The sequence below is a fragment of the Perognathus longimembris genome, chromosome 25 (genome assembly GCF_023159225.1).
Source record: "Perognathus longimembris pacificus isolate PPM17 chromosome 25, ASM2315922v1, whole genome shotgun sequence".
Taxonomy (NCBI): Eukaryota; Metazoa; Chordata; class Mammalia; order Rodentia; family Heteromyidae; genus Perognathus; species Perognathus longimembris.
Genome location: NC_063185.1, coordinates 19,039,508 through 19,053,800, shown reverse-complemented (window position 1 = coordinate 19,053,800; position 14,293 = coordinate 19,039,508). Strand labels below are relative to the sequence as shown.

Sequence of the window (14,293 nt, the reverse complement as noted above, 5' to 3'; positions counted from 1 at the left end):
AAAAAAAAAAATCGGAGTTACAAACCCCAGAGAAGTCTGATTAGAGAACAAACCAAAATCTGCCCAGGGACTCTGGAGGCATCTAATTTATGCGGTGTGCACGTCAGGGGACTTGAGACACAATATGGAGACGCAGTCTGTGCACTCTCCTGGAATATCCGTGCTTCCTATTTCCTAGCTTGCTATAGGAGCACCTGAAAAAAAAAAAAAATAGGTTATTTCTTTTAAACATCAGGTTGAGCTATAAAAAAAAAAGACAAATCTTCCAGCTCAAAGGAGAAACAAGTTTTCTTGTTTGGTCACCAACACTGTAGTGTCTCTTTAAAAAAAAAAATCCTCAGATTGATGTGGTCTCAAAGCTTTAATTATGCCTTTATGTTACAGTTTGCTTATTTAAGTGTCTGTTTAATGTCCATCACTCAGTACCCCCTGCCTTTCTCTAAAGAGATGGATATTATTCTCCTAATGGAGGAGATGAGAGAGAATGCTGGGAGGATATTAATACATAAATTAAAAAAAAAATAATCCGGAAAGCATTTCAGAGTCCCCAGAGAAAAACTACCAGAACACAAAACATATTTAATATTACCAGTCCCTCGACAGAGAAGATGGGATCTGATAAAATACGCGACCTTCTTGGTAAACGGAGGCACGGAGGCTCGTGATGACCCAGTGTCTAGTCACGAGCGTCTATACATGTTCCAAAGAGCAGACTTTCCTCTGACAACTTCCTTTGGCGTCTTTGTTTCAAAGTCATTTGTTTTTAACTTTCTGACACGTACAGTGATTAAGGTTCACACTAGTCGGCAGGAAGAGCTCTGTGGAGAGGTGGCTGCTGGGGGCCGCATGCCCGCCGTCCCAGCTGCTTGGGAAGCTGAGGTTGGGCGCCAGAATGGGCAGCAGAGTATGGAAGACCCCCATCTCAGGGAAGAGCTGGGGACAGTAGCACCTTCCTGCTGTCCTGCCTACAATGGGAAGCCTGGAAAGGCAGATCATGTCCAGGTCCAGGGCGGAGGCAGGAAGTGAGACGCTAGCTCAAAGCTAGGCCAGGGTCTGCTGCTTCACGTGTCTACAAGGCCTGCTGTCCGGTGTGTGGGCGGGCACAGGAAGACATCGCATGGGAGAATGACTAAAGCTTTGGAGACCCCTGAGTCTTATGCACGGAGTTTGTTGGTAAACACATTTATTAGATGGTTTGACTCAGGGAATGACAGGATGAGATTGTATTTGAAGACTAATGTTTGGCAGAGAAAGTAGAGGTAGGCTGGGCTTGGTGACTCATGACTGTAATCCCAGCTACTCAAGAGATCGAGATCAGGAGGATTGCAATTTATGACCAGCCCAGACATAAAAGCAAGAGCCCCATCTCATTAGCCAGGCACGGTGTATATGCCTGCAATCCCAGCTACACAGAGGGGCATAGATGGGAGGCTCACTATCTGAGTCTGGCCCTGGACAAAAATGTGAGCTGTTATCTAAAAACTATCTAAAAGTAATGCAAGAGATATGAGTTCAGTTCAAGTGATGGAGTGCTTGTGCATAAACCCCAATAGGCACACACACACACACACACACACACACTCACACAGTAATAAGTAGACCATTTAGAAGGCTGCTGAGGTATTGTAAAAGCTAGAAAGGATAACCACCTGAGCGGGAAGAGCCAGAATTAATCGGGAGGTGAGATAGTACAGATCAAGGTGACTTAAGAATTGGAGAGAGACTGGGCATGACAGTGTAGAGCCATCATCCGCCCCAGCTACACAGGAGGCAGAGAGGCAGGAGGATCAAGTCCTGAGGCTGTTTGGCAGAAAGCACGAGACCCGACGTGGAAAATGAAGTATGAACCAGAGGACTGGAGGCATAGATGAATGGAAGACAGTTTGCCTAACAAGCACAAGGCCCTCGACATTACACAACAAACCAAAAACCAACTCCCAAAACAGGAAAGAGAAGACCCAAAGTTAGTTTTCTATTTTTGAGTCGCCTAAAGGATAGTCTTTTTAACTGAGAAAGGAAACACAACGCCCAAGCAACTAGTATTCGAGGTATTAAGATGATAAATATACCTTGCCCCATGGGGAGATTGAAGTGGTAGGAAGACATATTAGGGAGAACGTAGCCTTGTTAATCAAATGTGGTGCTTGGGTAAAAGAACCCCGTTCCCAGATGTGCATCGGGAAGGCAGTTCCGCTGAGACGATGCAGCCAATGAGTTAACTCAAGGGGGATTCGATAAGTAAAAAGGAGGAAAAAGCAGATCAGCGTTTTTTTCAAGGCACTGCCTCGATAAATGATCGCTTAGCAAGTCCCAGGACTTACCATGAGCACCGCAGACGTAAAGAAATTAGAAACGTCCAAGAGAGGGCGAATTCCAGTCCTGTTGGAGGCTTGTCGGTTTCAGAATTAAGTATTTCCTGCACAATTTCTTTCGTAACTTGTAATGGAAAGAATGAAAAGTCAGAAGAGTGGCTCTGTTCCCCAGTCTCCTGGAGGAGGGGTTGCCCAAGGTCGTGGCCATGCCCCTTCTATACCTCTGTCTTGAATTTGACAGAAAGTGCGTTTTAATCCGTGTGAGTTATGGTAAGAGAGGAAGTCTCAGTTGGAGCAAACACAACTTTAACATCTGATGCTAGCTGATCTCCGTTCCCAGTCAACTGTGGGTGTCAGCAGATAATACCCAGTTAGACTTCAGTATGGTCGGGAGACACCTGTTTGGCGATTATCCTTATAGAATAAAAACTTAAACGATATAGATAGGGCAATTCAGAGTGATATTCCAGTGGTGCTGGGCAGAGTGATTTGCTCATTTTAAATGATCACTAATGTTCCTTCCAGCAAGAATTCTGATTCTTTGTATGGTTAATAAACAAGCCCGTGTGTTCAAATTGATAGAGGTTAGCCAGCTAGTTTTCCCCTAGAAGGTCTTCCTATGTGGTGTGAATGCTAGAGGTCATTCCCAGAAGGACCCCCGCGGTGAGAAAAACATGAACGAATTCATTCTCTAGTGATGTCTTGAATGTTAACCTCATCTGTGAAGGGTTAGTTGTTGCAAGGAGGAACCTCTGCTTTCGTGAGAGCAACTGACTAAAACTGAGAAGAAATATTGTAAATGAGAATTTGCTTGGATTTCCTGAGTTTTATGCCTTTGTGCCAAAACTCCATTATATGCTCAGTACTTGCATTGTGACCGCATCTCATCAACCCACAAAAGCTCAGGAATTTTGTTCTGTAGCGTAGAAACTCATAGATAGTAACTTTGTCTATTTTAAAAAAGAAGACTTCATCCACCTATTTACTAATAGCTTTCCATCGTTTACATCTAGTTCCCCTAAGAAAAGGGGAGGCAAGGGGGTGAAGTGTTTTCTAAGTAGCTCCAAGTTCTTATCCAACATCCTAATAACTTGTACAGGTAGAAATGTATCGACTTGGAATATAGCAGCAAGGCGATCTTCCCTTCTCAAAACACAGCCAAAAGCCAGGGAATGCAGGACGGGTGGCATCGGCAAGAAGAGAGCAGACATCTATACACGATCTGAAAAATTAAGAGTTACTTAATACCTATTACAAGTTCCCATATGGACAGTTTTCTCTGTGTAAGAAAGGCTTATCCAAGTCTTTTTTCTTTTTCCTTCTGGTACTAGAGATTAAACCCAGGGCTTTGTGCATGCTAAGTGTGTACTCCGCCTTGCTGGTACGCCCTGGACCCCCTGTCATTTGATAAGCGACATTTTAAAGATTACAAAGGTAATCTTGGGCAAGCAATTTAAAATTCTGTCTTCACATGTGAAAGAAAAAAAATAACAATGTCCTGTTGTTCAGACCAAATTAATGTTCGTATTAAATGCTCAGCTCTGGGGTGGATACCTTCTAGATCCTCAAGGCTGTGAGCTCCCGGTCTGGACTTAGCACCGTCTGAACGCAGAGAAAGATGCGAGATCATCGTTTACGATCCCTCTGACTCGGTCCCCGGGTCCGTACCGTGTTCCATTTGATTTCCTGGTTTCTGCACTGACACGTTTCCAGAGCAGATTAGAAGGTGCAGCCGACACCGGGGGTGGGGGTGGGAGGGAGGGGGGAGAAATAAAAGGTACAGAATAAAGATGGAAGAATTGTGGTGTGGGGGGCACAACAACTGTTCTTCATACCCTAGTTGTCAGAACTTTGCTACTTTACAGCAAGATATAAGACAGTGGACTCCAAATGGTGATTTTGACGTAGGGACATCCAATGACATATATTTTGTATATTAAGGGAAGAATATAAATGTGCTTGTGAAGAACTTCAGTAGCGATAGGACAGCATTTTAAGACCAAGGTGTGTGTGCGCGCGCGCGTGTGTGTGTGTGTGTGTAGGTGTGTCCCTTATGATTCAGCCCTTTGATCATCCAGAGCACTCATTTTGGAGAGACTCGTTCTCTCGGCATTGCCTGTGTGTTCTTACCGCGGTGTCCTGTGTGCGTCCTCGGGAAACCAGCTCCGGCTCCTGCCTCGGAAGAACGAGCCCCGCACTCCTAGCCCTATCCTTTCCCCGTGTCTCCAGAGGGATCCTGTGCGGCATGGATCCCTTGAGGTCTTTCACGTAACGGCAGCTTGCTCACATTCCTTCTTTTTGTCTCTGTGACTGGCGTCGGGCCAGTTGACAGAGGGGAAGGCGGGGTGGGGTCGCCTCAAAATGACACCTGGCTGATTCTCTGGGCAAAACACTCAAACACGGTCTGGCTTGAACCATAAAATAGAATCCCTTTTCTGAGTTCTCCCCATGAGAAAAGCATAAAGGTAAACTGGCATCGGCCGACTGGAGTCTGGACGCAGGCCTGACGTGGGGATTATATACAGTACCCACCGTACACAGACTCAGTGCCGCCGATGGGGGGCCGTCGGAGCGAGCCGCTGACCTCACAGAGAGAGAACACGGAGAATCCAGCGCCATCCGAGTTCCCCCAGTCCAGTACCAGGACGGGGTTTCTCAGAGTCAGAGGGTGCCCGTTTTATGGCCATTAATAAACATAAACAGAGATAAGAGCAATAAAGCAGTCAGCCCTGCCTCACAGTGGGATCTGACTGCATGAGCCATCTCCCTGGGCAAGCGGCATTGCAGTAATGCACCCGGGGGCCATCTTGCATTTCCTTTCTCTACAGACCCCCCCACCCCATTTTCTAGAGCCATAAGCTAGACAAAGGGGGTAGATTCCTCAGTTGCCCCCCTTAAAAGGCCCTTGCCGGTGCCTCTGGGAGCTCATGAGCTCAGTGGGCTTCCCGGGCATTCTGGAATGCTCTGTGCAGCCCATTGGAGCACCTGCCCCCCCCTCCTCCCCCCCCCCACGCTTGTGCTTCGGTGCTTTCCACACCTCTGAGGGCGCATGCCAGACCCCGGGCCCCTCCACTCCCGCGAGGCGTGGTCGAGCTTTGCTCCGGTGCGTGCCCGCCTCAAGCAGAGAGTTTTCCAGAGGAAATCCTGCAGGAGACACGCGGTTCCACCCGGCCAGGCTCCCTTGTGAAACCCGGAAACACCGGGCCCGCCACGCAGGAAACCCAGCGACGGCTGCAGAGCGCGGGGTCTTTCCCTCCAGGTTCCCCGGGGTGGGGTTGCCACCGTGACGGGTTAATGCTGTGTGTTAAAGCGTTGTGTCTGGGGTGCTGACGGGGGCGGCGGGGCGAGGATTCCTTGGCGAATGGCAATGACCCGCTCCCCCCTCAACGTGTGTCTTGCAGTTGATCACGCCGCACGCCATCCGCGTGCAGACGCCGCCCCGGCACATCCCCGGCGTGGTGGAGGTCACCCTGTCCTACAAGTCCAAGCAGTTCTGCAAAGGGACGCCGGGCAGATTCATCTACACAGGTAAGCGCGCCCGGCTCCCGGCCACGCGCGTGTGTTTCCACGCCAGATCGAGGGCCACACGAGTGGCTCCGATGGATGTTATCACGGGTTCACCCAACGCGGACACGGGAACCCACGGGCGTCTGTCGCCCCGGCTCTGTGGGAGGCTGTAGGGAGGAGGAACACCGCGAGGACAGCGGGTGGAAGGGGGAAGCACGGGAACAGAAAGAACCCAACAGCCAAACGGCACTTCAGAGTACAGCTCCAGCGTTGCCAGTACCTCCCTAGCAAGCGCCAGGCCCCGAGTTCGATCCCCGGGACTGCCAAGATGTGAATAGCTAAAGAATTCAGCCCGGCGTCTAGGTGGGAATGGCAGGATCTGTTGCAGTGATTAGTCGTGTACCCCAAGAAGCAGCCTCAGAACGCAGAGGAGGGCCTGTGTGCCCGGTAGCCCTCCTGTCTGTGTCCAGCCAGTAGCTGGGAGTAGGGCTGGGCCTTCCTGAACATGTGTGCTTGTGTCCAAGCCTGCGTGTGTGCGTGTGTGTGTGTGTGTGTGTGTGTGTGTGTGAAATGCGGCTGGAACCTTGCAGAGTTTAACTTGGGGCTGGCGCTGCATTTTGTCCTCCCAAATCAGCCTTGGCAAGTACACCCACCTCGTGGTAAGAAGCTGGGGTTACAGGGAACACGAATTCCCTCTCACCAGACAGCGGGCAGGCAGCACCCCCAGACGGGACGCGGCGCTCTGCCCGCCCCCAGCCAGAGCACCCCCAGACTGCGCACCCAACCCCCAGGGCTCTCTGCGACCATTGTGATTCTGCTGGAGTCCATTGGGGTTGACCCCGAACCCTTCCCTCCTCCAAGGTTATAGCGGCCTGGGGGGGGGAGGGGCGCTCCGCGGGGCACCTGCCATCCTGGTGCTAGCGTGGCCTTGAACCAGGCACTTGATGCAGGGCAGAGTGAGGAGGAAGGGAATCCGTGTCACTCCGAGATCCAGAGCGGTGGAGACATAACTCTGTGAACCTTTCCTAATTGTAACCACACAACTAAATAGATATTTTGCCATGGTGTTTTATCCCAATGCACCTTCACCTTGTATTTTAACACTAGGAACAAAATATAATGTGTCCCTTGTCACTCAGCCCTCCCCTCTCCCTCCCCACTTCTCCTCCCTTCCCATCTCCTCTCTCCCTGTCCCTCTCCCCCTCCTCCTCCCTCCTCCTCTCTCTTTCCTCCCTCTTCCCCTTCCCCATCCTTCCCCTCCTTCCTCCCTGGTCTTTCCTCTCCCCCTTTACCTCTCCCTCCCTTCCTCCTTTCTTCCCCCCCCTCCTCCCCTCTCCCCTCCCCCTTTCCTCCTTCCCCTCCCCCTGCCCTACCCTTTTTCTCTCTTAAAATTATAAAGACAATTAATGCACTCTGACCCTCGGAAATGCCTCCCAGCCCTTTAAACAAAATGCAGGTTTGGTGTCTGCCTGGCGATTAGTTTTAGTTAATTGAAAATTATAGGATTGACCCAAGAGGAAAATTTTGTTTGCACTCCAATCACTTTTACAAATTAAGGAAAATTACCACAATTTTGTTTAGCTAAGGTTTCACACTGAGTTCAAGAAATTAGCTCAGCCATCCCAACAAAGTCAGCACTTTGTTAGTGAGCACTTGAAAAAAAAATAATAGTCTATCTGGAGTTTTGTGGTGTATACAAACGAAGCATAGAGTGAGCTACGGTGCGTTCTAGAAGTAGGCCAAGTGTTTTTAATTAGGCTCATTGGTTCAGCGTAAGTTTTGAAGAACAATCAAACTAGCAGATTAGCTGTTTCTTTTAAAGCTAGGATTTCTTGCCATTCATTTTTCCCATGAGAACTTCCACATAGCACTATTTTTTTTTTTTTACAAGCCTCATTATGGGCCTGTAGGAAAAGGACCGGTTGAAGTTTCTGATACTGTGGCATTCCTCACCATCATTCCAAGGGATGGGAGTTTTTCACAATGTTCCTCGCTGAACTCGGTGTTCTGGAACATATTACAAAACCACAGAGGCCAATGTTTTCTCTGAAGAGTTTGGACCCTGTTTTTCTGGCCGAAAACATTTAGGCCTCGCTGGCTGCTTATTTACTCTGTTATTAAGAACAAGTAAAGGAGAAGAAAGAGGAGAAAATGTTTGTGTGGTGTGGGAGGAACACAGGCAATCAGCCGTGGTTTCTGCTTTGGTGACAATGTCCCTGCCCATTAATGGCTCCATTTTGTGGTCAGGTCTCATTTAGAAGAAATTATTTTTAATCAGTGTTCAAAAAAATATCCCCTAGAGCCACCTGGCCATAAAAATGTGTGTGTGTGTGTGTGTGTGTGTGTGTGTGTGTGTGTGTTTGAAACAGTCCCCATTAAATTACTTAAGTTCTCAAAGAAAATAGCTAGGAATGTATCATTACTTGGAGGTTGTTTTTTTTTTTTATTTTTTAACCATTAGAAAAATTGCCATCAATTTACAAAATCACATCTTAGAAAATTTGTATCATACTGGAATTAAGATCAAAGATAAGAACAACAGGCTTTGCAGACCTAGGAAAGTTAAATTGGAGGGTAGCCTCGGTGTGCATGCACACTTGTGCGTGTGGGGGGAATTTATTTAAGGTAGGAACAAAGATTTCTGGCAGTCTTGCTTCAAACTGTGAGAAATAGACCAGAAGGCTTCTTTTCTTTAATGTATTCTAGGAAAGAGCCTAACCTCTCCCCGTACAAGAGAAATAAAAATTTAAAGACACGGACACGCAGACTTCTTGCTGCCAGAGTGGGCTGTTTAATGACGATTGTGACATCACGTAGGGTGTAAACAAAGGGAGTCCCTGCTGGTTGGTGAGATCCATGTGAACTTCAGTATCCTCAGCATGAACTGTCCTTACTCATGGCTGGGGTTCCTGTGCTCTGCGATTGACTCAGTTTACCTCTCTACTTGTCATCACTTACCAAGGAAGGTAGAGAGAAGGGTGGTTAAAAAAAAAAATTCTGTTCTTTGTATCCCAACAACTGCCGGGGCCACTGTGATCACCCACCCCCTCCTCTGTCTACCCCAGAAGCTCACACCTCGTTTTCTTAAACCTCCATAGTATTTCAAGATGTGAAGCTTGGCTTTCTGGATGGAGGGACTAACCTTCTTGTTTCTTAGTGGAATTCATTGGAATTTTTTTCTTAAAAAAAAAAAACCCAAAGGGAAATATAAGGCTGAAAAGCAGTGTACCCAATTAAGGTACTGTTGCAGCTTTAGAGCGTGCGAGAAAGAGTTGGAGTGTGTATATGTAGAAGACCGTAAAAATCTGTACTTGTATTTTTGAAAAAGGAGTAACTTGCAGATCTTTTGGAAAGGAGGAAAGAATTTGACGGAGCACAGATTGCTTGTAAACAGGCTCCTCTTGTAAGGATGGCCAACTCGGCTCTATTGCTGGTTTTCAAAGCAGAGAGAGACAAGGAATTCTCAAGCCACCAGAGGTTGGATTGGCTTAATCACACCCAATCAGAATCCTTGTGTGCTGGTGCTCGCCCAATCAGAATACCAGAGGAGAATGAAGCACAGTTTGAGAACATCAAAATTCAAAAGCACATCCCAGGTCTCATTGTGTCTGCTTGATCTTAGGTAAATGCATGCAGGCAAGGCAGACCTGGAATTTCAAATATTTTTGAAAGAAGGGAAAAAAACCCAAACCCTTTCTGATCATAGATCTGGGATCTCAAATCTGGACAGTGAATCCAGTAAGAGTACACTCTCCATTCTTTTACAATCATATGAATCTTCCTAATGTCTGCTTTATTTCCACTGCCTGTTTTCTTGCATTGGGAAGCACGTAAGTGAATTGGTTATTTTAGGGCTGTGATCTTTCCTTCTAAGTTTTAAGTGTATTTGTGCTCATAAAAAGTTCTTAGGAACCTTTAGAGGCCTGTAATTGGTTTTCATGATAAGAAGTGGCCAGGTTGAAAAGATAGAAGAAGCTGCTATGTGTTGGGGAAATGTAACTTGAAGAATGGCCACGGGATGATATTTGAACAGCTCAGGTGGGTGCTGAGGCCCTTGTGCTCCCTGCTCACCGGAAAGGGGGTGAGCGGCCCCAGGTCTGGTCATTTAACAGCCCTGATGTTCGGCGCCTCTCAGATCCTATCCCTCCTTCCCCCATTTTAAACATTTTCAACCAATGTCTGGCCCTAATGGAAGGACTAATCCAAGTTATTGGATTCCCTTTGAAATATGACTTATTTCTGGAGCCCACACTTACAGGTGTTTTACACCTGTAAACCAAGTTATTTGGGAGACCAAGGCAAAGGGATTTTGCTTCATGGTTTGAGGCTGGCTCAGGCAACAGCTAATGGCAGCCTGTCTCAGTAGCAAGCCAGGCGTGAGAGTGCACCCGTGACCGGAGGTAAGAAGAGTGGTGGTTTCAGGCTATCCCACAAAGTTAGGGCAAGCCCGTATCTGAAAAACAAACCGAATGCAGCAAGATTAGGGGTGTGGCTCAAGTGTTAGCGTCCTTGTGTAGCAAGCATGAGGTTCTGAGTTCAGTCTTTAGCACCACATCCCTACACACAAATTCTTCCTGGAAATACTTCCTGTGTGTACCTGGTGCCCAGAATAACATCGCATTCTTTGACATCGCGTAACACATTGCCGTGTGTGCAGGACGGCATCTTTCCTTCTAATACGTTGTGTGGACCTTGATGTCTTCGATCATAACTTTCAAGTTCACAGTTACTCCTTCTCATGACCCGTATTTTCTCTTTCTTTGTTTCCTCTTCTCATTGTTTTCCCTTCTCACATCCAAGAACGCTTGGGTTGAACGTAATGGGTGTAGATTGAACTCTCAGCTTGACTGTCTTCTAGAGAGGTCACTCTTCCCCTCTTTACAAGACCACAATGACAAGTTGATAGGGTTTATTTTTTATTAGAGTCAGGGAAATATATATGGAACATGTAGAAGTGGGCAAGATATAGCTATTTGCACTAATAAAGGGTCGCTATTATTTGTATGCACTCTTTCATTTCTGAGTGCCAACTATGGAGCAAATATTTTCTATATGTTTTATCACTGTCAGCATTGTCATCATCTTCATCTTCTTGTAGGTCTAAGTAATATCTTTTAGGATTGTAGTACAAATCATTTTAAGTAGGCATCAGTAAATTAAAGAAATGAGACTAATCAACTACAAATAAAAGAACAAGCAGAAGATATTCACAAAGTGAATATAATGCTTTTGATTACATGTTCACTGCATTTTGTATTGCTCTATGAAGGTACCTAGGGCTGGGTACTTATAAAGAAGGAAGAGACGTTTAGTTCGCGGCATTGGAGGCTGAGTGCTGGAGGTCCAATGATCCTACTGGGTTCAGAGTCTGGTAAGGGCTCCGATGGACTGCTGTCGCAGTGGTAGACAGCATCATAGCAGGGGTGTGGGCAAGAGTTATCACGTGGAAAAACCAGAGGACACCAGAAGGATTCGGGGGTTAGGCCTGCTCTGTTTATAGCAACCCACTCTTGAGGGAACCGACCAGAGTCCCACAAGCAGTACCTTAATCCCTTCCAAGGGCAGCAGTCCAAGACGGCTAACTGCCTTTTTCTAGGCATGGAGCCCTTGAAGGGGATGTAAACCCCACTCAAAACAATAACCGATTATGATATTTATGCTCAGCAACGAGTGGCCTCAAATGTTTTGATAAGGGGGTCCTGATGTGTAAACGTCTCTGGTATTGATTGCTTTTCTAGGAACAAAATGGGCTTCTCTCCAGCTTCTCCCTCTTTTCTCCAGGCGGGAGGAACATGCCCACAGCTCATTACTAACTCCCTGCAGAGGTGCTCCAGTTTAACTCCTGGCTCTAGAAAGCTCTTTGGTTCTTAAAATCAAAGCTGCCACCTTGCAAACAATGCCACTGGTTTTTCAGGGAGGAATGGAGAGCTAGAGCCGCTGAGTGGCCTTGTCTTCCATCCTTCCTTCTCCCAAGCCATTCGGGACAGCTCCTGTTTGATATCTGCCTTCCTTGTCTGCTGGCTGTGTGTATGTAGCCCAGTGCGGCACTTTCTCCCGGGCTGTTTTCTCCATTTGTGCCCCACAGTCTCCTCGCTGTGTCAAGCACTGGTCATGTTTAGCTGCTGGGGACAGAGCAATTCCTTTTGGTAAGCGTGAGTGTGGAACCTGCGTCCAGTGCAGACTCGGGTCTCCTCTGAGTGTTCCCAGGCCATGGCTATACAGTGGCCCGAGCACTGGGCTCAGGGCAGAGAGTGCTGTGTGTGGTATCAGCCCAGCCCAGCTCAGCTCTTAACTGGATATGAAACCCCGCACAAGCTGCCTCTGGGCTCCGGGCTTGTTTGTTTTTATTGTGACTTTGCTTCCCATGTGACTTATCTTGATGAATTAGAAGAATCTCTGTTCCTGGACCTCATTTGTCTCATGGGCGTGCTCTGTTCCTGAGGTAGCCCCGCTGAGGTAACCCACCCCACCCTTAACAGATACTTACCCAGAATAGCCCTCTATTGAGGCGACTTGACTCAGGGTCTCACTCCCTATGGGTATTCTCTAATAAGTGATTGACATTTTGTCAAGGATCAATGGGTCCTCATTGATTTTGGGCTCTGAATGGCATGGCATGTAAATAAGAGCTGTTAATTAAGAATCCATACTTTTTCTCACTCCAGGTTTTCATGCATGGAATTTTCTTTTGAAGAGAAGGTGGGGCAGGTGTGTCTTGCAAATATTCTTCATTCTCTCTTCTGTAAAATGGAGTTACTCTATTATTGCTTTAAAGACTAAATAGGTCAGCGGAGGCATTGCTTGCTGAGGTAGGAATGCTCCCTAAAAGTAAACTTGGAATGAGACAGCAGGCAGTGGAGAACTGTTTCTGTAAGAACGCAAAGAGCTGTTCACGAGAGCCTCCCTTGACAGCCACGACCTGTGTGCGGGCTTCCGTCGTGGTGTTGAAGATTTCTTAGGAGAAACTGGTGGTAGTCACGAAGTTTGGCGACTCACCTCAGCAGTGATGGGTAGAGATGGACTCAAGTTAGACTAGGACTCCAGACCTGGGTTTTTGTTCTGCCATCGCTACTTCCTCTCGTCGTCTCATTTATCTTATGAACATTGGCAGATAGCCTGTTCTCTTCTGAGCGGTGCTTGAAGCCGGACACGGTCCCTCTTTTCATCATCTCACAGTCTGAGAGAGGCGGGAAAGGCGTCTAAGTTTAGACTTACTAAATCGAAGTAAGACAATTCATACGTTTACTATTTATTATTTACGGTTACTATTCTTAGCTCCATTTGCTAAGTCTTAAGTCTTACTCGACATGCCACGTCTAATTATTCATATTTACTATTCCGAACCCAGTAAGTATCAAAAAAGACAAGAACAGGAATCCGGTGAAGTCAGAGATACTTGCGGGAAAAGACAAGTGAACTAAGACTTGAAAGATGGCGGGCCATGGGTGGAGGGTGGGGCAAGGGTGGGGCGAGGAAGCAGAAGGGAAGCGGTGGGGGAGGACGCTGGCGCCTGGGCAGGGTAAGGAGGCCTAAGCCGGGGGCACAGGAAGGAGTGCGGTGGCCCTCGGTGGCCCTGGGGTGGGGGAGGCAGGGGCCGGGGCCACCCCCGCCAGGACCGTCCCCTCGTCCTGCAATGGCGGGGCCGTCATGCTGCCCGTCCCAGGGGTCTTGGGGTGACCCGTGACGGGGCGAGTTCACACGCCAGCACGTCGGTTCACAGTGGGGCCCGTGAACACGCGTGAACGCGGGGTACGGGATGGGGGAGGGAGCGTGTCTTCTTTTGTCTCGGATTGTCTTCACTGAGGGTTCAGCCGGAGGAGCTTCTGCATCCTAAACACTGGATAGGGGGCCGGGCTTCACCACCACCACCCCGAGTGGAAAAGACTCGATAAGAGAGAACATTTTATAGGCCGAACCTGTCCACGTATCTTGAATACGACTCTAGTTGTGCTTATTTGCACACACAGAAGGGAATCCAATACAGAAGGGTTTGCTCGCGTTTGCCTTTGTGATGGGCACAGTGACTCCCAGCCTCCTTCTCCGATGAAGGGAGTTTTGTTTTGTTATTTTTTTTCTTTCATCCACAAAATGAGAATTTTGTTCTGACCCCGATGTATACTGACACGATCATTGGTTCTGAATCTCCTGGCATTTGTACCCGCGAACACCGTGGTAGCTTAATGGATGAAACCACGACGACAATCACTAGAAGTAACCATTGTACTTCTGTGACAGCCATGAAACGAAAGCCGTTCCTGCAAAGAATAAAGCCGCTCTGAAGGAAGCATATTATTTTGCATATCTTATGTATATACTTTCCAAGAAATATGACCTTTATTTCCTACTTGGAGTGGAGTGTAATCAGGGCTTGAGTAGCTAGTGTAACAGGATCATTAAAAGGGATATTTCCACTGACATTAGAGGTCTAAATGGCCTTATATACAACCTTGGCTTTTTCCTGTCTACCCAGAGTT

The 14,293-nt window shown here is 47.5% G+C and overlaps 1 protein-coding gene across 7 annotated transcripts in view; it reads left to right on the top strand.

The window, feature by feature from the left end:
• The window catches only part of Ebf1 (EBF transcription factor 1), a 381,892-nt gene that overhangs the window by 302,748 nt on the left and 64,851 nt on the right, over positions 1-14,293 (top strand). For all 7 annotated transcript variants that reach the window (XM_048334365.1, XM_048334366.1, XM_048334364.1 and 4 more), the window contains one exon: positions 5,714-5,840. In XM_048334365.1, coding sequence (XP_048190322.1) covers positions 5,714-5,840 — 127 coding nt within the window. The remainder of the gene's footprint in view (positions 1-5,713; positions 5,841-14,293) is intronic.